Genomic DNA, 24,189 nt, shown 5'->3' with positions numbered 1-24,189 from the left:
ATTCTGGGAGAGGTAGCTGGAGGACGAAGCCTAATGCCTCTAAAGCTGTTCTCACCTCAACTGTGGCCTTCACTGGGAGGTGGAGGGAGCACACTGAGGAGTTCTTGAAACCGATAGGTAGTGCCACAGAATTGTGAACGATCGGGCTTCACTTCTCGGGCTAAATTAATGTGGCTGTCAGATAACTTCTCATGGTCTGATTGCTGGGGTAGCTGAGATTTGCCCAGAAATACTGAATTACTGGACATTTTTGGACTGTCTTGGCTAGGAATTCTATACCAGGATCCTGGAGACGAAGCTACCCATGATTGTCGATCCTCAGGTTTGGGAGAAACAATGTGCCTTTCGTTCTGGCTGTGCAACAGTGACCAACTCTTCACTCTTCCAAGGATACCGGGCAGGTGATGGGACATCTGCCAAGGCACGTTACGTGGGTCTGGCTGTCCTGGATAAGACTTGCAGGGTGTGGTCTGTCCTGTGTCGGTCTGTTGCCACCATAGTCCTCTTCAGGACCTCCAAGTTTGAGAATGAATGGACGGACGGACGGAGGGATTCTACGGGTCCAGTGTTACTGGATGCATCATACATGGCACAGCTGTAATGCACAGTGTGTGGAAGAGGACAGTTACCCAGATTACACTCATTTTCAGCCAGATGTAACTGATATGTCACACTGGAAATTAACATGCACTCAGGTGGTGTGAAGGTGACATGGAGAGTTGTTGCACTGGACTCGTGTCTAGATGTCACAGAAGTTTTGTCATGCCACAAAATCATGGGAGACATCCTATTCCTCCTCCCTCGTGCCTCTCACTGTTAAGAGGAAATTAAAATGTTCTGCTTGATCTCGACAATTAAATATTGTTCCGGACTTCATGCCCTGGTGCTCTGGTTGTGTTTGTTCACAGCGAGGCCCTCTTTCCAACCTTCCTTTGCGTGTGTATGCGCTGCTGTGGACGAGGAGTAGCCAGCTGCCTCTTTTCCTTGTCTTTATTGCTGACTTGCTGCATATTGTTACTCTCATATTACACAATGTCAGCAGCATTGAGTAACACATTGATTTGTGTTTTATTCCTGGCTACGCTAAACAAACCGCCTTCTCTCCAGCGTCCCTCACTTTGTCCCGTTGCGCCGAGGTCAAAATATCTTCCGTAGTTTGACTTTTCCTCCCGAATCCCGAAAGGGTTTCTGTGTTCCTGTGCTCCCGCAGAGCAGGTGTCTGGTATCAAACCCACACAGCTCGAACATACAGACCCCACAGAGTGACAGACTGAGCTGAGTTCCAACCCACAGCCTATGTGCTGTGAGCTACCAGCAGTGCCTGCAGCTCTGCGCAGTGGCCCCTGTGTATGCCATACTGAGGTTTTCCCTCCGGTATGTTTACTATGGTCACACTGAACACGCCGGCAGTGCTCGCCCACCCTCAGATATGAGTTCAGTGTGACGTGAGATCGGCACGGCAGCCAGATCGTTCCTGGCACCCTCACTGCACCATCACTGCACCATCTCTGTCCTCAGTGTGCCCCCACTGCACCACCACTGTGTCCTCACTGCACCTCACTGCACCATCACTGTGCCCTCATTGCGCCATCACTGCACCACCAGTGTCCTCACTGCACCATCACTGTGCCCTCATTCTGCCATCGCTGTGTCCCTACTGCACTACCACTGTGTCCACACTGCACCTCACTGTGCCCTCATTGCACCATCACTATGTCCTCAGTGTGCCCTCATTGCGGCATCACTGTGTCCCCACTGCACCTCACTGCACCATCACTGTGCCCTCATTGCGCCATCACTATGTCCTCAGTGTGCCCTCATTGTGCCATCACTGTGTCTCCACTGCACTACCACTGTGTCCTAACTGCACCTCACTGCACCATCACTGTGCCCTCATTGCGCCATCACTACGTCCTCAGTGTGCCCTCATTGCGCCATCACTGTGTCCCCACTGCACCTCACTGCACCATCACTGTGCCCTCATTGCGCCATCACTATGTCCTCAGTGTGCCCTCATTGCACCATCACCGTGTCCCCACTGCACCATCACTGTGCCCTCACTGCACCTCACTGCACCAACACTGCACAATCAGTGCACAATCACTGCACCCTAACTGGACGAGGCCCACCACTCAGAACTTCTGAATTATTGTGTTCTCATTTCCGAAGACATTATGTGAAGCGATGGCAGAAAGTGCTGCTCAGGGTACATCAAAGTATGAAAGGATGGTCTCACTGTTCTCTCTTCTGAGTCCAGCAGTGTGTGCAGTGACACAGCACATTTCTCATCTATCATGCTTTTGTAGTTTCTGTGTAGGTGCAGAATGAACTGGCGCTGTGCGGGGAGCGCGGTGGACTCAGAAGTGGAGGACGAGCCGCGTGGACGCCGCTCCTGCTGTGGCACTGTAAGCGCGCCGAGCAGCAGCTTGTTTCACTGCAGCCAGCAGTTCTGTTTTTAGCGCCGAGGAAACATGAGCACTGCCCTCCTGTGCTGACAAAGGGATTCTTTGCAGCCTGATCAATAGGTGACCAAGATAGGACCCCTATTATCTATCTATCTATCTATCTATCTCTCTATGGACAGTATGTATGTATGTATTTATTTATTTATTTATTAACAGTGAGGACTGCAAGCCCTGTGTGAAAAGACACTGTTGAGGTGATCACTGTTCCATCACAGGCCAGTCGGTAATCCACTGCCTTTACTGCGTTTACCACAACAGTTTGGGGTGAACTGGTCTCACTGCATGACGCACACAGCAAGACCAGGGAGACACTCTGCAGAACTGAGTCGTATCCTAGGCTGTGGGCTTGAATCCCATTCAGTGTTTATGGAGTTTGCATGTTCTCCCCGTGTCTGTAGGGGTTTCCTCCCGCAATCCAAAGACAAGGTCTTTTAGATGTACTGATATATGTGTGTGTGTGTGTGTGTGTGTATACAGTTACTCTGTGATGGACTGGTGTCCTGTCCAGGTTGTACTCTGCCTCACACCGTATGTTTCCAGGATAGGCTCTGCACCACTGTGACCCTGCAGTGGACAAGAGTTGCTGCTGATGGACGGCTGGGATGTGTGTATGGAGTGCTTTATGCCGGTCTTGTTGCCTGAGTACCACTGAGCACCCCCCACCCCATCACACACACACACACTCCTGTTTCTATTTATTTCCCATCAGTCCCTCCTGCCCCTTTCACACAACTCTGTGCAAAACTACCTCTCTCTCTCTCTCTCTTTCTGTCAAACACGCGCGCGCGCTCCCGTCCCGCCGCTCCAGCGCAGTTCGTCTCTCTCTCTCTCTCTCTCTTTCTCTCTCTCTCTCTCTCTCTCTCTCTCTCTCTCTTTCTTTTCTCTCTCAATCTCCCTCTCTCTCGGCCGATTTTGATCCGTTTCCTCGCTTTCCGATTCCCGACAGTCGGACTTTCTCATTCTCCGCTCCGCAGCGCTGCACCGGGCAGATGGAGGGCAAAGGCGGCGGTAAGGAGCTCCTCTCCGGGGCACCTGGGCTGGGGATACCGGGGGGTACCGGGGGGTACCGGGGGGGCGGGGGAGCAGCGGTCGCGCACCGGCGGAGGAGCGCTGGGAGTCCAGCGATGCGGACCGACTGCGGTACTCGATCGGGTCCTCAGGTCCTCGGATCCTTCACAGCGCAGGTCCAGCACTGCACCAAAGGGTCCTGAAGTGGAGCTCTAGCGCTTCACTTGGAGAGCAGTTTCAGCGGACTGCATGATACAGCAGCGCGCGCCCACCTCACCTTCACACCGCACCTTCACAGTCCGCACTCCAACTTCGCGCTGCACCTTCACTCCACCTTCACACTCCACTTTCACACCGCACCTTCACACCACACCTTCGCACTTCAACTTCACACTACACCTTCACACTCCACTTCCACAGCGCACCTTCACACTACACCTTCACATCGCACCTGTGCCCTACCTGTCCGCCGGAGCTCCGCACTACACCTGTACACTGTATACACTGAATCGGTGTACTAATGTGTACCGGTGTGCTGTGCCTGCACACTACAACCGTACGCTGTTGCCATACATTGCACCTGTACGACACACCTGAAGAGCACCTGTACAGTGCACCTCGACGTGGTACCTGCTCTCTGGCTTCTCCTCAGTGTGCTTCAGCTCACAGTGCTCATCATCTCCACAAGCATCATGCTGTCACTAATTAATCAGTGTTGAGGTGGCAACCATGTACTGTACGGGGTTTGCTCTTCCTTTGGTTACTGAGAGTTAATGAGAGTTATGGTTTGTGAGTAAAATACAGTGTAAACACTGTAACAGACTGTAAAACACAGTAAGACTTGGTAAGTTAAACAGGTGAGTGTGCTGTAGAGCCACGTGCCATGCTTTTCCTGCTTTGCGGCTCAACGTGATGCTGTGGCTCAGCAAACATATATCGTTCTGTTTTAATATTATTAACTTTGAGCTTTATTGAAATTAAAATTAAATAAATTCCTGCTTAATCCCAACGCTCCTCATGTGGTTCGTGATGAGCAGCGCTCAGGAACAGCAGACAGGAGCTGTGAACACTGTGACAGTGAGTTGGATCGATGCGGACTCACGCTTCTATTGCGTTTGTGCGCTCTTTACTGCCACCTATTGGGAAGAGGCAGTGTACACGTGCTCACGGCTCCCTTCCATATTCGTACGAAGAGCAGCCGTGGAGAGAAGGTGGATGGTTTTTTCCCTTGTAATAATCACCGATACATTTACACCAAGCATTATTAACAAACAGCAGCCTTTCAGTGTGTGTCGTTAGCAGTCGTGTGTGAGCTGAGGTGACATGACGTGAGGAGAGATGAACATTTCGCGAATATATGTCACATTATTTTTCTGCAGATGCAGCGCTGCCTGCATGGTCCTGCTCGTCCTGCTGGTCTGTGTCTTCTCTGGGTTCTGACTGTGGGCCTTCTCTGTGGCTTCTGGTTGGCAGGTGGTCGCTGGAGCGCAGGACTAGTTCGTGTCGGCGCACTGGTTTGGAGCACAGCGTACCGCTGCCCGTGTCCGGCTCAAGGCCTGAGACTCCCTCCTCACAGCCGCCCTTGAATTATTCATTATGCTGCTAATGGCAGAATGTGGACACGGGGGGTGGGGGGGGGCGTTCTGCGCACTGATGTCACGCCCAGTCACTGTGCACAGGAAGTGAGGTCACTGGGCGGTGCTCCAGCCCCTTTTCTCCTCCGAGAGGTGTTGTACTCACCTGGTCTCACCTGTGTCCTTCAGTGCCACAGCGACCGGCATCTTCTTCCTCTTATTACACCTGTGTAAAATTAGTTGCCAGGTTCCTGTTGGCAGGGTACAATCAAGGTGAAAAGTGTGATTCAGGTGTGACTGGCACGCTTCTCTTCCGATCCCCAGCGGCCGTGTCGCCTCACGCTGCTCCTTCTGCTCTCTTAGATGCTTTGTGCTGGTCGGAGGCAGCTGCTTGTCTACAGGTGGGAGCTGCTGCCTTTGGGCCTAAAGACCACAGGTTCAAATGCCACCATTTAGCTGACACTTTGTACGAAGTGATGTACAGTGTTGAGGTACTTACACTTATTTACCTGCTCTAACAGCTGGGTACTTTTATTGGAGCACTTTAGGGTAAGTTTCTTGCTCAAGGCTACTACCGCTGGAGGTGAAGCTTGAACCTGCGATCTTTGGGACCAAGGGCAGTGGCAGCAGCAGTAGCCCCGACATGATGCTACCAGCTCCCCCCACAGCCCCTGCCCATACTTACCCTAAATTGCTCCAGTAAAGTTGCCCAGCTGTATCACTGGGGAAAGAGCTGGAAGTAGATTGACCGTGGAAGTTGCTTTGGAGAGACGTGTGAGACAGGGGCGATTCCAGGATTTTTTAAATGAGCCGGCGTGAGGGGGGGCACATTTCACACAACCCCACATTTCAGTGTTTACCACTTTACTGTAGCCTATTTGGGAAAAGTGATTGTGCCTTTAATCTTTAAAACAACGCAAAGAACCGATAAAGTAATATTTATTATTATTCATTTTTCTTTCTCTGTAATATCTGTTTTCTATGTATGTGGTGGTGCACCGCTGCCGAGTAACACGGGAAAGTCATAGCTAGTCACCAGTCTGCCAAAGTCACGTTACCTAAACTAACTAACTAGCTATGGAATATTGTAATGGGACTCTTGGGAACTTTTCAAGCTGTTTTACACGCCAGGATCGTCTTTACGGGAGCAACGGAGGCGTGTCCCGGTGTGAGATACGTTCAGACATGTATTCATTAATAGATGTAAAGAAATGCACCAGCAGCAGAGTGAGAGGAAGTAGAATTTCCAATAGAAGGACGCTAGGTGGCGATACATATCCCAAAATACAGTAAGAAGAACCAATAAGGTCGTGGGCTCGTTTCTGCAAATAGCGGAATAAAGTTGGACACAAGAGAATACAATATTAGTGACGCTCTTATTCGCGCTTAACTGAGCGACGCAGTGTCACGTTCAGCGTTACAGTATCGCGCACATCAAATGAGATTTGTTTCTGTTTTTTTCCTATTTGTCACCGATGTTTTCTAACACTCACGAAGAGTGAAGCCATGGTGGGATGAAGCGATCGTGAAAACAGCAGCACACCTTGTGAATGTGGCGCAGAAATTCTGGTTCCGCTCTAAAAATGTGATCCCATTTCTTTCCCGGGCTGTTTCTCTGATTCTAAGAAGACAGAACTGACGCGTTTCACATCATGAACAGACAGGTGTCACCAGCCAAAGAACTCGTACCACGGAGGACAGACAGTCTTGGACTAACAGACGGAGAAGAAGCCTGATCTGAAAGTCAGATGAAAAGTGAAAGTCATGTCTCACGACCAAACGAGTTGTCCAGAAGCCCAGGTCACAAAGCTGGATGCTGCCAGGGCCACATGAAAGAAGCGTTTGTCTTCCTTTGCGGCTACAGAAACAGATGCCAAGCTGAATCCGAAGCCAAACCTGAGCTGGAAACGACTGAAAAGCGGCGCAACGGGGCTGAGCGCGGGATTTCTGCTGCCGAGGACTCGGACGAACCTCCCGCCGGATCGGCCGCTGCCCTGGAGCGGAAAGATGAGCTCTGCTCGGGTAAAGTGGACGAGCCGGAAAACAAGACGACGATCAAGAAGATGTGGCCTTACGTGAGCATGGCGACGGGAATAAGCCACACGGACCGTTTCTGTAAAATCAGATGCCATCCTGGGTGCGTCTGCTTGCTCATTTTCCTCCGGCTGAGACAGAATTCGCCTGCGCATGGCCTGGCTGTCCAGCGGAGCCAAACGCCCCATCGGATTCCATTCTGGAAATGACCAGAAAAACCGAAGAAGATGAAGAAACACAGAATCTCCTGCCAGAGATTCTACCACGATTTGTCTGGTGATGTGCTATGGAGACGACGTGAATTCAGGGCAGGTTGTCCGAGGTTCCAGCAGCGGGTAACATGTGTTGCGCTTCTGCTTTTCCAGCCTGGCGAACATGTTTACATTTGGGCAAGATCTTCCGCTCCGGCCACCCACACTCCGCAAGTTCTTTTTTGGCAACTTTTGAACTGCGAACGTAAGTGTTCTCTCCAGTGTTTTTACTGGAATTGCTCTGCTTTCTAACTTACTGGGGCATTCTATGTTCACTCTTTTATTTTATTTTATTTTATTTTATTTTGTTTTCTTTTATTTTATTTACGGTGCCCTGTGGGTCAGCAATGCAGCTGGAGATGACAGGAATTAGCGGTGGGTGTGATGCCCCCGTCTGCGTGCCCAACAATCGCACCTGCGGGAGATTCAGGAGGACGGGTATAAAAGCAGCAACCTGGAGACACCTGATTGTGGAACCGCACCGTTAGGAAGACGCAACTTGCTCCACGACCTGCCTCCCTTGGTTGCTCTTCGTTCTCTCCTCCCCGTTCCTCTCCTCTCCTCTCCTCTCCTCTCCTCTCCGCTCCTGTCTCCTTCTTGCCTCTTCCCTCCGTGTCCCTGTTCCTTGTCTCGGATGATCCCCGGCTCTTCGACCTGCGACGTTGCTCAGCCGACCACAGCTTTGTGTTACTCTCCGAACAACGTTTGCAGATTGCCTGACCCTCGCTCGGCCCCGACCACACCTTCGTCTTTCCCTGACTGGACACAGCACTTGCGATTGAGTCTGTCAAACCGGTCTCCCAGCATGAGAGTGGGTTGGATGAGTCTCCGCATGGACCCATAAATCATGTGGCTCCTGACAGCATTGCTGGGGGTCGCGGTGTCCTTGCTTGGCTTTCTCTCCTTCTTTCTCTTCCGCTTTCTCTCTCTCTGGGTCACTTATTTCTGTTCAGGTCATTTTTGTTAACATGACCGACCGTTACTAGGGTTACTATTATTCTGCAGCGAAATTGTATGAGTTTTCCATAAACTTGCCATGTGTGCTCAACGGAGCTTTTGAAACCGAAATGGGACTCGGCTGAACAGTTTTCTCTTCTCCTTCTAGCTTTAACATGAGAGCTGCTGCTTTATTCAGTAGGAATATGCTTTTGGCTCAACAAACTCCGAAGGTAAAGGTTTTTCCTCGACAGGACATACGCTCCTCCAGCACACGTTCCGGCACATCTCAGAGGATACCTCAGTGGTGTTTTACGCACAAGGCTGCTCCCAGCGCTTACACACATTTGTTCTAGCCATTTGATCTGGTACCGACTCGCAGGGATGGTGTTCCCTCACTGGCTGCTCTCCTTCAGGTGTTTCACTGAGAGAAGTTAATGGTCTACGCGAGAAGAGTTAATGCTCGACCTGTAGGGTGACCCGAGTGAACCCTGGAAGATAAGGTCACCTTTCAGAATCTCCCTAGACTGTGCTGCACGGGCAGCCCTGGTAGACTGTGTAACCCTTTGCCTCTGGCTGGATTTTTGTACGTGTGTATTGCTCTTTTCTCGTTCTGCTGATTCTGTCTCCGTTTTGCTGTGATCCACTTCTGTTATATTGTAAAGCAAATAAACAATGGAATCAAAAAAGCACCTCAGGCCTCTTCCTGTTACTTGTGAAGCCTTTGTGTCCAGTTTCTGACATCTCGTACAGTTGTCCTGCCAGAGACACCAAATAATCCCATTATCTTCTCGTGTGGACATGTAATATTTGCTTAGCATAATAATTACCTCGGAAAAGGCTACCACGGTCAATGGCTACACTGCTAAAGGCGCATACTGCCGTACATAGCTTTCCCTGTTCAGCTTGACGTAGTTCGTAGATCCTGGGAGCCATGTGACCTGCAGCGATGTGCTCCTGCTCTCGCCACCCTTGGGAAACTAGTTACACAGAATAATGGCCCAAATCACGTGCTCCCATAGAAACTAAAATTAAAATAATGATAAGAGTACCTTACCTACGCTGGGGTGACCGGGGCTGAACCAATGGAGCCAGGCTGGGTCACTGGAGGACTTGCCACAGCACAAAAAGACCACATGGTGCTGTCTTGTGGCCAAGTGTGGGGGTCTGGTGCAATGCCTGATGGGTAAGAGACACGGACCAATGCAGTTTAGAGCTCAGCACTTATAGGAAAGGAGCTGAAGCTCATGCAGAAGGTCACATGTACAGACTTCTTGGTCTGTGTGAGAGGCCTCAGGTGAGGGGGCAGGGACACTCACTGGTGTACAGCTGGTGCTGCACCGTGCTGCGCTGTTGGAGTTTGTCCCGGTGGATGAGACAATGACACTGATGTGAGTGTGGCTGTGACTGCACATCACAGAGCTGCTGGTACACACCAGCAGGAGAAGAAGCTGTCTGGTTCAGGAAGGAAGAAGGAGGCCTGTAGTGTGTGACGTGCGCTGAGGACTCCAGATTTGGCAGAATGACTCTGCCGGACTGAAAGTTCCACTGTGGCAGCAGCTGCAGAAGTACAGACCTTGAATGTGAGAAGTTTCAAGAGGTCAAGAAAAGTGACTTTGAGACTTTCTCGAAACGGCTCCGGCAAAAGCCCATAGAGACACTGGAGGGAAAGAAGAATGTTGACCAAGCTGTTCTTGCCATTGTCCTGAACTCAGCTGGGAACAGTGCTGGAAAGTGCAAGGAGCACTTTGAGGAACCCCTAGTAACCTCACTACTCTTCCAAGAGGCAGAGCCATGGGGTTCTGAAGGATCCTGAAGTTTAATCTCCTTGGTCAATTGAAACATCTCTACAGTTGCAAGGCTTGCAAGGGTCTATGATATTTGTCCAAAAATACTGAAAGAGCTGGATGTTTTGGGGTTTCTTTGGTAAAATGCCTCTTCATGGTTGCGTAGAGGATTGGAACAGGACCTCCGGGCTTGCAGACAGGGGTCGTAGGTCCTGTCTTTAAAAGATGGACCAGAGGATGAACTTTAACTGTTGAGGGATCGTGCTGTTCGGGGTCCATGGCAAGGTGCTGGAATGAAGCTTACAGCCGAGTGTCAAGCCTCAGGTTCGTCTTTTTCTGCACTAAGTCAAATTTGTTCGGCATAGGTATTGGACTCTAAGGGTGTTTCTCGTCTTATCCTCTGTTTGTGGTGTTCATGGAGAGTATATCAAGGTGCAGTCAGGATTTGGAGAGTATCCAGGTACGTGACACCATGGTCTCATTGCTGCTGTTTGGAGTTGATATGGTCCTGTTAGCCTCATCAGAATGTGATCTTCATCATGCACTCAAGTGGCCTACAGCCAAGTATAATGCAGTCCGGATGAAGGTCGACACCTCCAAATCTGAGGCCCCACGTACCAGACAGGTTCTTCTCTCAGACTGGGGGGTTAGCGCATCTGCCGCAGTTGGAAGAGTTTAACTTCTTCAGGGTCACGTTAATGACAGGAATTGGGAGGTTGACCAACAGCTCGGTGCAGCAGCTGCAGTAATGCAAAGGCTGATCGGATCCGTGGCAGCAGCCAGAAACTGACGCCTCGGAAAAAGGCTGGTAATTTAGAGCTCGGTCTACACCCCCATCCTGAACTTTGCTCGTGAGCTTTTGCTAAAGAGCGAAAGACATGATGTGGGTCCAGGATGGGACTTATGCTCGGTGACAAGGAGAGTGATCAGGAGGCCCTCGGAGACACTGCTCCTCCACACTGAGAGGAGTTAGTTAAGGTATTTCAGGCATCCAGTTAAAATGTCCCCTGAGAACCCCGTGCAGGGGGTCTACAGGCACATCCCACTGGGAGGACACCCCAGGGCAGACCCAGGACATGCTGGAGAGGTTGTATCTCCAGACAGTCGTGCAAATACTTGGGGTCCTTCAGGAAGAGTTGGACGCTGTTGCTGTAGATAACCAGGTTTGAGAATGGGTGGGAGAGATGGATGGACGGACGGATGGATGCTATCTAAAGGTAGTCTATTGACCAAGTGTGAGGTGTGTCTCACAAGGGCAGGAGATGTGTTCCTCAACCTTTACGAGACGAATAAAATGTTTGTAAATATACTCTGAATGGAGAAACAGTTTATTTTCTGTTCTGTGGGACAAACTGTGTTCAGTATAAGGTTCTGTAATGTGTATGTACTGATTATTATTCTTGTGTGCAACACAATAAATGTAATAGTGTGTGTGTGTGTGTGTGTGTGTGAGACAGATGAAGTCCCTCCACCCCCCATGGAGGCCCTGCGCTCCACTGTGTTCCCTGCTGTGTTTTCAGTGCCCCAGCAGTTGGCTCTGACTCGTTGCGCAGTTACTGAGGATGGAGCACTGGGCCATCGCACTGCTTTTGGATCACAGGCAACAAGTCATGTTCTGCGAAAACAAAGTGTGATTGGTAATGGGTAGTGCTGAACATCAGCGGGTCGCACACATTCGCAGACGTCACGGTGCTGTGGCCCTCCTCATGAAGTGGAGAGGCTGTTGGTGTTGACTCTTGCTGTGCAATGAAAATAAATGTATATGCAATATGTTCCAGTAAATCACCGGCTGTTTTGCTTATGTCATAATTATACAGTAAGTTATTACTGTGATTATGAAATTGTCCAAACACTCACTCCTTTTACAAGTTTAATGGTCAATATTTGTACAGCAGTGTTGCTGCATCGAGTGGTTTCAGCTGGTGGGGGTGAGGGACTCGGTGGGGCCTCCGTGGGGGGTGGAGGGACTTCATTTGTCTCACTGGAGCTGTTGGCGTCTCTGAGCTCGGACACCCTAACCCCCCCCAGCTCCTCTCTCTCTCTCTCTCTCACCCTAACCCCCCAGCTCCTCTTCCTCTCTCTCTCTCTCTCTCTCTCTCTCTCTCTCGCCCTCCTCTCATCCAAACCTCAATCACGTCTGATTGCGTAGCGGGGAGGAAAGGAGCTGCGTTCACCGCGCGCCTCCGAGGGGATTCCGGCTCTTCCGCCTTTTCCATGTACAGTGATAAGTGCGGTAGTTAAGGTGCGCTGGTTAAAGTGGGTTGGTTAAGGTGCGGTAGTTAAGGTGAGTTGGTTAAGGTGCGGTTAGGGAGCTGCGCGGCGGCGCAGATGCCCGTTCCGTTCGCGGCGCGTCTCCCCGCAGACGGTCACCTGGAAGCGGAGCCGCGGCTCTCCACCGCTCCGTCTCGCGCCATGTGATTAGCAGCATCGCGTGACGATCACCATGAAGAGGAGGATGAAGACCATTCCCATTCTGACGCTGATCCGATCCGGATGAGGGGCTCCGGAGGTCCTGTCGCTCTCTCGGGACGCCGGCCGGAGCCCCCGGTGTCTGATCCGCCGTCCGGGGGGGCGTCGCTCCGCCGCAGGAAGGAGGACTTGCGCGTGGCTGCCCCTGGAAACCAGAAGGACCAGAAGGACGTGGGTTCGAGTCCTCGCGGAGAGGACGGAGGTGCGCTCATGCCTGCGCGGAAACGCGGCATCCTGCAGACGGGCTGCGCAGTCTGACTGCGGCTTGCGGACCACAGGTTGGACACACCTGGACCGCCGAAGACCCCCGACCCCCCCGCACCCCCCTCCACCGGGGACCCGTGGCGGAGCAGCGTGCTTGTGAATTACGAACTGTTGATGACTGGTGAGTGATGACCGATGACCGGTTCGCCGGACCGTCATCCGTCCGTGCCGCTCTCCGTCCAGGGCACCATGAGGGTCCGATAGGCGTCTCCCACGCCGCCACCCTGTTTTACCGTGTTTCTGTGGAGCTGCTGCGCGGACATGGCCGCGATCGCGAGCTCCCTCATCCGCCAGAAGCGTCAGGCGCGCGAGTCCAACAGCGACCGGGTGTCCACGTCCAAGCGGCGGCCGAGTCCGAGCAAAGACCCGCGTTCGCTGTGCGAGAGACACTTCCTGGGCGTCTTCGGCAAGGTGCGCTTCTGCAGCGGCAAGAAGAGGCCCGTGAGGCGGCGACCAGGTCAGTGCGGTCGGTGCGGTCGGTTCGGTGTGCGGTGTGCGCCCCCCTCCGCCATCAACCCGCTCCTTTCACCCCCGCCCCCCCTGCCCTTCAGCATACCACCACAGTGCCCCCCCCCCGCCATTCGATATGCCCCCACAGTGCCCCCCCGCCAAAGATATACCCCCGCAGTGCCCCCCGCCGTTCAATATACCCCCGCAGTGCCCCCTGCCATTCAATATACCCCCGCAGTGCCCCCCGCCGTTCAATATACCCCCGCAGTGCCCACCGCCCTTCAGCATACCACCACAGTGGCCCCCGCCCTTCAGTATACCCCCACAGTGCCCCCCCGCCATTCAATATACCCCCACAGTGCCCCCCGCCGTTCAATATACCCCCACAGTGCCCCCTGCCCTTCAGCATACTGCCACAGTGGCCCCCGCCCTTCAGTATACCCCCGCAGTGCCCCCCCGCCATTCAATATACCCCCGCAGTGCCCCCTCGCCATTCAATATACCCCCGCAGTGCCCCCCGCCGTTCAATATACCCCCACAGTGCCCCCCGCCCTTCAGCATACCACCACAGTGCCCCCCCCCATTCAATATACCCCCACAGTACCCCCCGCCATTCAGTATACCCCCACAGTGCCCCCCTGCCATTCAATATACCTCCACAGTGCCCCCCACCCTTCAATACACCCCCACAGTACCCCCCTTCTTTTCAGTATACCCCTTCAGTGCCCCTCCATGATCTACACCTTCAATACAGCCCAGACTCTAGGATCACCCCTCTCACCCCATACTGGGCGGCACTGTGTAGCTGTGGGACAAGAGAAGCCCACCTGTTCCACACTTTGTTGGGTTTCCTGCAGCACCGGTGGACAGGAGGTGTGCAACATGATGCTCTGTGTGTGTGTGTGTGTGCGTGCGTGCGTGCGTGCGTGCGTGCGTGCGTGCGTGCGTGCGTGCGTGCGCACACCACCATGTTGATGTTACACTGCTGTTGCAGTGCTAACACCGACTGCAGCATCACTCCTCTCGCTGGACAGAAGCGAGCGGGTGTCACGCGTGTTCTCTCCGTAGCGGAGCTGCTCCCCTGCAATGCACCACGGGTCCCCGAGAGCTCGTGTCCGTGGGCGGAGGGCCCTCCTGTGGGGCCGCTAGTCGCCGCGTCGGGGGCCCCCGCTGCCCCACACGGTCTGACCGCTCTTGTCTCTCCTTTTCCTTGTAAGATGTGCCGTCCAACTGCCAGGTGCAGGTGTCCCGTAGGGGCGTCAGGCTAGGTCAGTAGCTCGGCCTCCGCCTCCGTGATGTGTGGTCCGCCCGCCCATCCCGTGCACGCCTCCATCGCGGGGGTCAGCGGCCTCTCGTCCGGAGCGCCCTCGAACCCTGGCTCCTTTCCTTGTCTCTCTTTGTCTACCTGTCCGTGGGCCTGTCTGTCCACGTGTGTGCGTGGCCGCTTGGTGGGAATGGACCTGAACGTGCCGCTCGTGTCGCCTGTGTGTCGTCTGTCCTACTGTACGTGCTGAATGTGGCCACGCCCATTCCATCGCCATAATGCCATGTGCCGACGTACCTGTTCCGTCGTACCTGGTCCTGTGCTGCGCTCGCACACCTGCATGGACACACACGTGACATGGTCGAGGAGGCTGAGTGGCCCGCGCTCACACTTACACACTTTCTAAGAGAGCGTGGCACCAGTGACCCACGCTAGGCCCCCCCACCCTCCTTGTCCCTGGGACCCGCACAGAGGCACTGCACACACAGAAATCTGAACACATCTGGGACGCAGGCCTCAGAGGGGTGCCGCGCGCATGTGGGGAAGGGCAGAAGTCAAGGGGGCGGGGTCTAACGCGGCACCTCTCCTGTGTTCCAGAACCACAGCTGAAAGGCATCGTGACTCGACTGTTCAGCCAACAGGGCTTCTACCTGCAGATGCAGCCAGACGGGACCATCGACGGGACCAAGGACGAGAACAGCGACTACAGTAAGTGTGTGCAGTACTGTGTGTTTCCAGTGCTGTTTGTGTGCAGCGCTCCTCTCTGTCTCTTTCCCTTTGAGTAACATCAGATCAAAGAGCTTCAGCTGTAATCAATTAAAAATTGATTTAAACGTGTCATCTGTAAATGCGCAGCGATCGCGTTGCCGCTGAAATTGCCGTACAGCTGTGTTGTCAGCTGAGGACGCAGTTTCGACGTGCGATACCCTTGAGGAAACGGTCGAGGGACGCCCTCGGTCCCGGTCGGCCGCGCCGCTGCCCGTCAGGAAGCCGTTCTGTAGAGCAGTGTAAGGTAGAGCGTGGTAAATGGCGCCTTCCATCAATATGACAGCCTCCATAGCCCCAGGGGCCTCGAGGGGACACTGTCTCACTGGAGGGTTCAGAGACAATCTGGTCCACACGCTCTCCACTGGGACGAACACCACTGTAGTGGAATGTTCCGGAAGGCCGCTGGCTGCCTCCGGGGACTTGCTGCTCCCACCCAGCGCTTCAGGGCTTCCTCGTCGCCTCTGCGTTCTGGCTTCCTGGGGACATACACACACGGCCCACCTCCTCCGCCACAGGGAGTCACACGGCTGTCAGGTGAGCCCAGCCCTGCGACTCGACCCGAACCGCACGGGGTCTCGTGAACCTGCTGTTTCCTGGAAGGTTCTGGAAGATGCGCTGCTGGAGAGCTATCTGTGGAATTCCTCGGCTTCCTGTCCTGCAGCGGGAGCCTGGAAGGAGCTGAGGGTTTGGACTGGGGACCAGTTGCTTTTTGGGGCGTGTCCTAACCCCCACCCGTCTCCTATCTGAGCATATCCCACACATGTGGGTTCAGAGCCACGTCTTGCTGGTCCCACCGACCTCCCGCAACACACACACACTCAGAGATCTATGCCAGGTTGTCCTTCACATCTTGTCCGACAGCTGAAACATTGGACAGATGGCTCAGGAGAAACACTGTGTGTGTGTGTGTGTGTGTGTGTGTGTGATGAGTTGCTCTCTGTGTCCCCAGCCCTGTTCAACCTGATCCCAGTGGGTCTGCGTGTCGTTGCCATCCAGGGGGTGAAGGCCAACTTCTACATCGCCATGAACGGAGAGGGATTCCTTTACAGCTCGGTGAGGCCCTGTTGCTTTGTGTGTGTGTGTGTGTGTGTGTGTGTGTGTGTGTGTGTGCGCGTGTGTGAGCAAGCATGTATTTTTTTGTACAGGCCACTCTGAGAAGTGTGTGTGCTGACCAGCCCTGAGCAGGCCTCGTACCGGTGCAAGCTGGTGGCGATGATAGGGCAGTGTGTTGCTGCTGGACTCGCTCAGCACCTCTCCTGTGGCAGGAGACGGCACTTATTAGCATATCTGTCCAGTGCGGTGCAGTGCGCTGTGGGGGGGCCTGAAGCACACTTCCTGATGTACCCCCTGACAGTGATATATGGGGCCGTTTGGGCACGTGCCCCCCCCGCCAGCATCTCGGTGGTGAGGCCTCCTAGTAGCAGACGCCTCACTCACGGGACAGTGTGAAATGAAACTGTTATTTATTAACAATTATTTCTTATTATTCATAAGCACTGCTTACGTGGCACCGTAGCGTGACTCACACTGAGATACTTACTCAGATTTACCCACTCGTGCAGCAGGGCTACGTTTTACTGTATCCCTGCAAGGTAAGTACCTTGATCGCGAGCACTACAACAGGAGGAGGTGGGATTCGAACCCGGGTCCCCTGAGAGGCCAGTGCGCCACCTGCTGTAATCACTGTAGAAACTCAAGCCTCACCCTGTTGCACTGCAGGAGAGCCTCAGTTTGCTGTGTAAAGGGGCGTGTCCTGGGGGTTGGGGTCCGTAGCTTTACTCTGCTCTACGTGTGATTTTGTACCTTTTTCGGGAGGGAGAGACGCCTCAGTGCACAGAGCCCAGGTACAGGGGCTGCGTTGAATGGGCCACGCGCACGCACACGCACGCACGCACGCACGCACACATGTGGCAGAGGCCTGTTGAGCACGCCGACCGATGGCCCCCCGCGAGCTCCTGGCTGAAGGCGTCTCGTCACACTGCGGCAACTTTGGCCGCATGTCTGTGACAGGGATCCTTCCAGCCTCTATTCGTGGCCTCCCGGGGCTCTCGGCTCCCATGATGCACCGAGCGGCTCGTCGACAGTTGATTTACCGCTATTCGCTTTGGCACAGCAGGACCCCTGGCGCTGGTCCCCCGCTCGCCACGCGCCTCTCGCTCGGCCTCGGTCCAGAACGTTCTCCGCGTGCTCCGCAGCTCCAGCCACGTGGCTTCAGAAGGAGGCAGCGCCGCGACACGCTAATGACACGCGTAACGGAGCGCGCGAACACGTGGATGTGCAGCTCTTTTGCTTGCTTGTCCCCTTCTGTGCTGGGGGCGGGGAGGGTGGGGGTGTGTATGGGCTGGGGGGATGGGGAGGTGCGTATAGCGGGGGCTCCCGCTTCTCGCTCTCCTCCTCCATTATTCATCAGCCTCTTTCTTCTGACCTACTTTGGCGTTGAGCTGTGAGCAGCAGTGCAGTTCCTCACACTGCAGCATCGACACAACGACCAGCTTCAAATGCCCGCTTCCAAAGGTCCAGCTTCACACATCAGCTTTCATCTTCTAACGATCTGTTCCCTATGGATCACCCTCTGCTCTTCTTTCCACTTTCCCTACACACACACACATTCTCTGTTTGTGTGTATGTGTGTGTGTGTCTGATGCAGTGGGGGGACAGTCCCTCGCATGCAACAGGATGCTCGATATGTTGAATACATTATTAAAATGCACACATCTCTCAAGTAAAGATGAAGTAAAGTGCAGTAAACGTGGTGAGGTGTGTCTGCACTGCCATGCTTCCGTGAGCACTGAGGATTCTGGGTAGTGAGCTGTGGACTGTGAGGCTGCCCTCCGATAGGTTACTGCAGCTGACCACTTGTTCAGATGTGCAAAGCCCCCTATGCCAATCGAGGGCACGGGGAACCTGTCTGTCTCTGCAGCCCCCCTCCAAAAGCCCCACCCCACCCTTGGTGGTGCGACACGTTAACCGTCCAGATGTTCATACTGCTGCAGCTACAGGAAGAGATGGAGCATAGGACCTGTGTGTTTCAGTGAGGAAACTGCGTCAAAGTGACCGTGTCGTGCGGTCAGGAGTTTGTCCAGGAGCAGGTGGTCGGAGCCAAGTCAGATGACACCGCGTTAGCACACTGCTGGCTCCAGAACACACACACCTCACGGTGTCCTTCTCAAACCCCCAAAGTGACTGCGGTCACTGTCTAGACAGCAGTGCCACTCAGTGAGCTGACCGGCACTCTGGTGTGATGAGTCCTCTGAATAACAATTGACGCACACACACACACACACACACACACACACGCACACACACACACACCCAGACTCTCACACACACAAGCAAGGCAAGACATACAGGCAAGATCTGTAACAGCAGTGATCCTGCAGTGAGTCAATAACTGAAAACTTGTGCTGTCACTGGGCAGGAAGTGCTGTGCTGCACCACTAGGGGGCAGCACTCTCCACGCTGCTGGCAGGTGGGGTGTGTTTTGTACTCTTTCCCACAGTCCCACGGGTGATTTATGGTGCTGTTTGCTCTAATTAGAAGGGCTTTTGCTGAAAGAGCTCTGAGAAGCAGGCTGCTGTCAGTGCGCCTCATTACATCGCGTTATTTATTTGCGTGGGCGACACTTTGGCGCAATGCACTTGTACCGATATACACAGCTGCATGTTTACTGAAGTACTTTTATTCAGCCTGTGGTGGAGCCTCTTACTCACCCTCCTAAAAGCTTTATGATGCTCTGAGTTTAGATAATTAATTTTAAATTAGCTCCTTTTCCTGCCTTTGAAAGAAGAATGAAGGTGCAATTTAGCGCAGAGATTGTTGTGCTCCGTCCTTTGCGTGCTTCTCCTGCTGGGTGCTTGTCCGCGGTGCCTGCGCCTCGCTCCGTCCCACGCCAGAGTCATGCCAGATGGATGCGAGGATCGCCACCCAGACCGGGCAGAGACGCCCCCTCTTTGCTACGAACAGACGAGCCACCAGTGTCCTGAGAGTCTAGCTATTTTTTACTGCATTTTCAACGCTCTTTTTTCAGAGGTGCAACAAATGCAACCTGTGTTTACACTGCAGGCCCATAGATGGCAGTAAAGAGCAAAGAGCAAAGAATGGCTTCACTCGTCTCCCTACCACGGTGTTCCGTTCCTCAGGGTCAGTGATGAAGGACGAGATGAGGGACGACGCACCTGTGTGTGGGATCGATAGGCCGACAATTGGCACCGAACCGAAGTTGATGGAGATGATTATACTACGATCATTTCATCAAGAGTTTGTTTTGTTGTAGCCAACGTTGTTAATGATAATACTGGAGTGAAGAGTCTTACGAAGTATTTTGTACCACAACTATATGTGAGATTACTGACCGGGACTGAATGGCGACAGTGACTTCGGACTTATGAACAAACTGAGTTCCAGACGTCTGGCGCCAATTTCGTGGGTAAGCTCGGGAGTCAGTGGCGTGATGTCATAGTGTGTGTGTGTGTGTGTGTGTGTGTACCAGATGTACGAAACGTTTGTGCCAGGTGTGTGTGGTATATGTGGTACAGCAGCCATGATTTTTCTTTGCCTTATTGTTACTGTGGAGAAGGGTGTGTCCACACTGCTCTATGTTCCTCCAGGAAATGTTCACTCCAGAGTGTAAGTTCAAGGAGTCCGTCTTTGAGAACTACTACGTGATCTACTCATCGACTGTGTACCGGCAGCAGGAGTCGGGCCGCGCCTGGTTCCTCGGCCTCACCAAGGAGGGCCAGGCCATGAAGGGCAACCGCGTGAAGAAGACCAAACCCTCCTCCCATTTCGTACCCAGACCCATCGAAGGCAAGGCCTCTTCATCGCACTGCTTGCACCTGAGGCCGACACGCGCCTCCGCATGCTGTCCCTGAGTTGCTTAACCCCTGCAGGCTTACGCTGCAAACCAAACATGTGAAGTGTTAGGGATGACGGGTAATATAGTGGTTAGAGCTACTGTGTTCAGATCCGAAGGTTGCAGGTTTGATTCCCACCTCTGGCTGTAGCACCCTTGAGCACGGTACTTACCCTGAATTGCTCCAGTAAAATTACTCAGCTGTATAAATGGGCAAATAACAGTAAGCTTGTGGTAATTGTAACCTTAACTATATAAGCTGCTTTGGAGAAATGTGTCAGGTAAATGAAAATGTAGTGAATTTACTGCTCAGACAGGGAGAATGAAAAAGAGCCATTTGTGAGACTGTGACACCTTTGATGCCTAGTTTACTCATAGCCGGCGAAGGGGGAGGTGGGAGCCGAGTGGGAGTGATGAGCTCATGGCGTTGTGTGCGTGCTCTCCCCACAGTGTGTATGTACAGGGAGCCCTCACTGCACGACATTGAAGAGAAGCAGCGCTCCAGGAAGAGTTCTGGGACCCCCACCATGAACGGGGGCAAAGCCCTGAACCAGAACTCCACATAGCAGGGCTGGCCCTGGCCTGAGCTCTGCCCCCGGGCTCCGCCCTTCCCCACACGTCGTCCCGCACCGAGGAACATGCAAAGAAAACAGAAACGGAAGTGAGATACTTCAGACAGAAAGGGAAAGCGTTTCAATCCAGGACATGAAGTTACATCATATCACGCAAAAGCCTGTGATGCTGGGGAGTTTACCCTGCCTTTCGGTATTTACCGCATTCCTCCACGTCATGCCACACCAGGAATGCACGCTTTGCTCCATGTTACCCGCTCACCTGTTCCTTCATGACTTTACGAGTGCTTGGCCTTTTCTCATGCTTGTCCGTGTTGCTTTTTTTCCGAAAAGGGTTGAATTCTCGACTCCGCCCCTTTCCGCATTCGTCCTTGGACCTTTGGTCTGCGGATGATCTCCTGGAGCTTCTGTGTCATGCTCCGCACGCCTTGGGGGAAGTGGGGGTCAGTGTCTTTGCAGAACTCAGTGGTCCTGCAGGAGGCCACTTTCTGGGGGTGGGTGAGGGGCGCTCTCCAGCATCCGGGAGGTGCTGCGTAGCGACGCGTCCCCTTGTCTCGCTGCTTCTGCTCATCAGCCTCCACGTCTTCCGTCCAATGCCAGCGGTGCCCGACGTCGCGCTCAGGGACACTGCAGTTGCCTGGAGCCTGGGGCAGTGAGGGGCCGCGCCGTGCAGCACGTCTCCAGCGTCCAGGGCCCGAGGATGTCAAAGTGTTGAAATGTGTCGTTGTGGGCCACGCCCCCTCGTGCCACGCCCTATTGGGATTTACCCGTTAGGACACACCCCTCCGGACACGCCCCTGAGGCTCACGTCTTCCGCTCGAACTGGGGATGTGGGACCTGAGGCCCGGCAGAGGGAGGGTGGGATTGTGCTCCTGGTCGACTCGGACTCCTCTACGCGTTTGCTGAATGTTTGCACTTGATAACACTGTGTGTGTTTTGGCATTATGGACCCGAAATATACATAAAAGAAGCATCAGAATGAGACCAACACAATTTAAAATAAAAGTATGAAATCATAACCAAGTGTGTAGTCTGTGTGATGGCTTTTATAATCTCTCACATACACGCAGAGTTTCAACTGTGTGATAACAGTTGCTCTGCCCTTCACTTTGCTCACTGTGTGTGTGTTTGTGTGTGTGTGCCTGGCAATCAGACAACCGGTGTTATAGACAACTGATGTGATAATGGGGCCAGTTGTACGCCCTGCATATGAAATATTAATATAAACATTAATTAAATGTGATAAACTTTCCTGTTTAGGGTGTGAACATGTAAGAAGAAGTGAGGGGGCAAGGCCTTAGTGCCTAACCAATATGATAATGATCTTGTTCACTGCTCTTCCTCATCAGTGAGGAGGTTGTTAAATGATGTGAGGGTGAGGAGGGATGGGGCTGGGCCTGGGGGTCGGGGGCGCTGGTTATGGTGCACTTGCACAACCTTGTGGGAGACAGCATTCCCAGTCCATACTCCTGGATGTCTGCACGTCCACACGTCCACTCCTGGACTTGCAAAGCACCGGCAGGGCGCCAAATGTCACACCCTTATGTACTCATTTGCCCCGGGACAGGGACAGCGCAGGAGCACAGCGAGCGCAAGTGTGTGCTGCGTACGAGGGGGATGAGAACCAATAACCTTGTGGCCTGAACTCAAACCTCTGCATTTACTGTGTTGCAGAAATTGGCAGCGTTTGCGAGGCTCTGAACACACACAGTGGACACAGGTGAAGAACACTCGCTTTATTGGGAGGGCGGAGCAGGGGCTCAACACGCCGTCGGCCCTTTCCAGTACACGTGTCGACAGCCAGCCTTGCGTGTCGGCTGGGCGGGGCTGAGGTCCGCCGAGCGCTGCAGCTCCATGTGCTCAGTGGCGCCACCCTGTGGCTGTGACAGGAGCTTCTCTATGGTCTGCCAGGTCCAGCCCTGTGAGATGGAGTATGTGTCAGTGCTGATGCATGCCCGTGCGCGCACACACACACACACACACACACACACACACATACACACACTTACAGGGACATGTGCTCTACCTGTGTGGATCTTGTGATGTGTCTTACCCGTGTGTTACTATGGGGACACGTCCTGCCTGTGTCACCATGGCGATATGGTGTACTGGGGTTGCTGTGGTGATGAGTCCTACCTGAGACGGCAGATCAGCAGCCTGGACACTCTGGAGGAGGTGTTGGTCGCGCAGGTCCGGTGTCGAGGCGGAACTGGGCCAGCACAACACTGGAAGCAGAAGCAGCAGCAGAAGAGGAAGGGACTTCATGGTGGACAGCAGAAAGAGACGGACGCAGTGAACCACGGTGGAACCCTGTCTTCACAGACGAAAGACTGTGGTGTTGCACCTCCTAGTCGCCGCCGAGCTCCTGGTTCGAGGATGAGGATCTGCGGCTCTTTATAAAGCCCTGACGACTGGGGGAAGATTGGGTCAGTCGTAGGTGGGCTCCTCCTCCACTCTATAGGACTGATGTCAGTTGGCGTCACCGATGCACCCAGTGCGCCATCGCTCTGTCATTCAGTCCCCCGGTGACCTCAGTGCAGTAAACCAATTAGGCTCTTTGAAAGCGCTCTGCTCATTGAAGGCACACACAACGGAAGAATGCATGGGCCCCGAACCCGTGTCTCTGGTGGAAAAAGCCGGACTACGCCGAAATTAGAGCTCCCAGCCTGTGAAGTTATTCCACTTTATGGTTCTTTATTCGCCCTCTAATGGAGTCAACCAAATAATAACACCTCTGTGATGTCATACCGGCAGTGAGGAGAAATGGAAATATCAACAGTGTTATGCACAGTGCGTGATGGGGTCATGACCTGCAGATCTGCTCCTGCCTCAGCACTGGTGGAGGGTTCAAACACACACTTCCATGCTGTTGTCTGCCTTTACATTTAGTATCAAAATAGCGTGTGTTTGTGCTATTGAAGGTATGGAATCATAAAAAGTGAAGAAATCAGAAAAGGAAATCAAAGAGTGTCAATATCATCACTGTCAGTAGTAGATGTGTCCAGAGCTGTCTGCTTGGAGGCCTGTGATTGTGGCGCCCTCGTATGGACAGGTAGTGTAACAAGTGGCTCACAGAGACGGTGCAGTGGCTTAGGATGTCCTGCAGGAGGCGATCTTCGGTGTCTGTAGCTCTGGCTCCATGCAGGAGGATGTTAGGGTGCTGTCTTTACACTGGAGACAGGGTTGGACTTCCACTGGACCCTGGGCCTCAAGTAGGAGGAAGCACCTGAACATGTGGGAGGCCCTACGGAGATCAGCCAATAGCTGTAATAATTGATTAATAATTAATAATAAATATATTAATTTAGTAGGGGGGTGCAGTGGCGCAGTGGGTTGGACCGCAGTCCTGCTGTCCGGTGGGTCTGGGGTTCGAGTCCCGCTTGGGGTGCCTTGCGATGGACTGGCGTCCCGTCCTGGGTGTGTTCCCTCCCCCTCAGGCCTTACGCCCTGTGTTACCGGGTTGGCTCCGTGACCCCGTATGGGACGAGCGGTTCT

The 24,189-nt window shown here is 53.4% G+C and overlaps 2 protein-coding genes across 3 annotated transcripts; one reads left to right on the top strand and one right to left on the bottom strand.

Moving 5' to 3' along the window:
* The first annotated feature begins 12,496 nt into the window (after nucleotides 1–12,496).
* On the top strand, nucleotides 12,497–21,673 carry LOC108926815 (fibroblast growth factor 12). 2 transcript variants are annotated; one of them, XM_029249272.1, is made up of 6 exons: nucleotides 12,497–13,245; nucleotides 14,456–14,506; nucleotides 15,100–15,210; nucleotides 16,220–16,323; nucleotides 19,878–20,076; nucleotides 20,573–21,673. In XM_029249272.1, exons 1-6 carry the CDS (start codon nucleotides 13,050–13,052, stop codon nucleotides 20,686–20,688), a joined length of 777 nt encoding a protein of 258 aa, XP_029105105.1. In that variant the 5' UTR covers nucleotides 12,497–13,049; the 3' UTR covers nucleotides 20,689–21,673. The 2 variants fall into 2 exon arrangements, with proteins under 2 accessions (XP_029105105.1, XP_029105106.1); XM_029249273.1 differs by lacking the exon at nucleotides 14,456–14,506.
* Nucleotides 21,674–22,454: 781 nt separating this feature from the next.
* On the bottom strand, nucleotides 22,455–22,959 carry LOC114909472 (somatostatin-2-like). The gene is made up of 2 exons (XM_029248999.1): nucleotides 22,831–22,959; nucleotides 22,455–22,613 (listed from the first exon to the last, which is right to left on the bottom strand). Exons 1-2 carry the CDS (start codon nucleotides 22,957–22,959, stop codon nucleotides 22,455–22,457), a joined length of 288 nt encoding a protein of 95 aa, XP_029104832.1.
* Between the last annotated feature and the right edge of the window lie 1,230 nt (nucleotides 22,960–24,189).

The sequence above is a fragment of the Scleropages formosus genome, chromosome 25 (genome assembly GCF_900964775.1).
Source record: "Scleropages formosus chromosome 25, fSclFor1.1, whole genome shotgun sequence".
Lineage (NCBI taxonomy): Eukaryota > Metazoa > Chordata > Actinopteri > Osteoglossiformes > Osteoglossidae > Scleropages > Scleropages formosus.
Note: the sequence above shows the minus strand (reverse complement) of the source record. Positions and strands in the feature narration are given on the sequence as shown.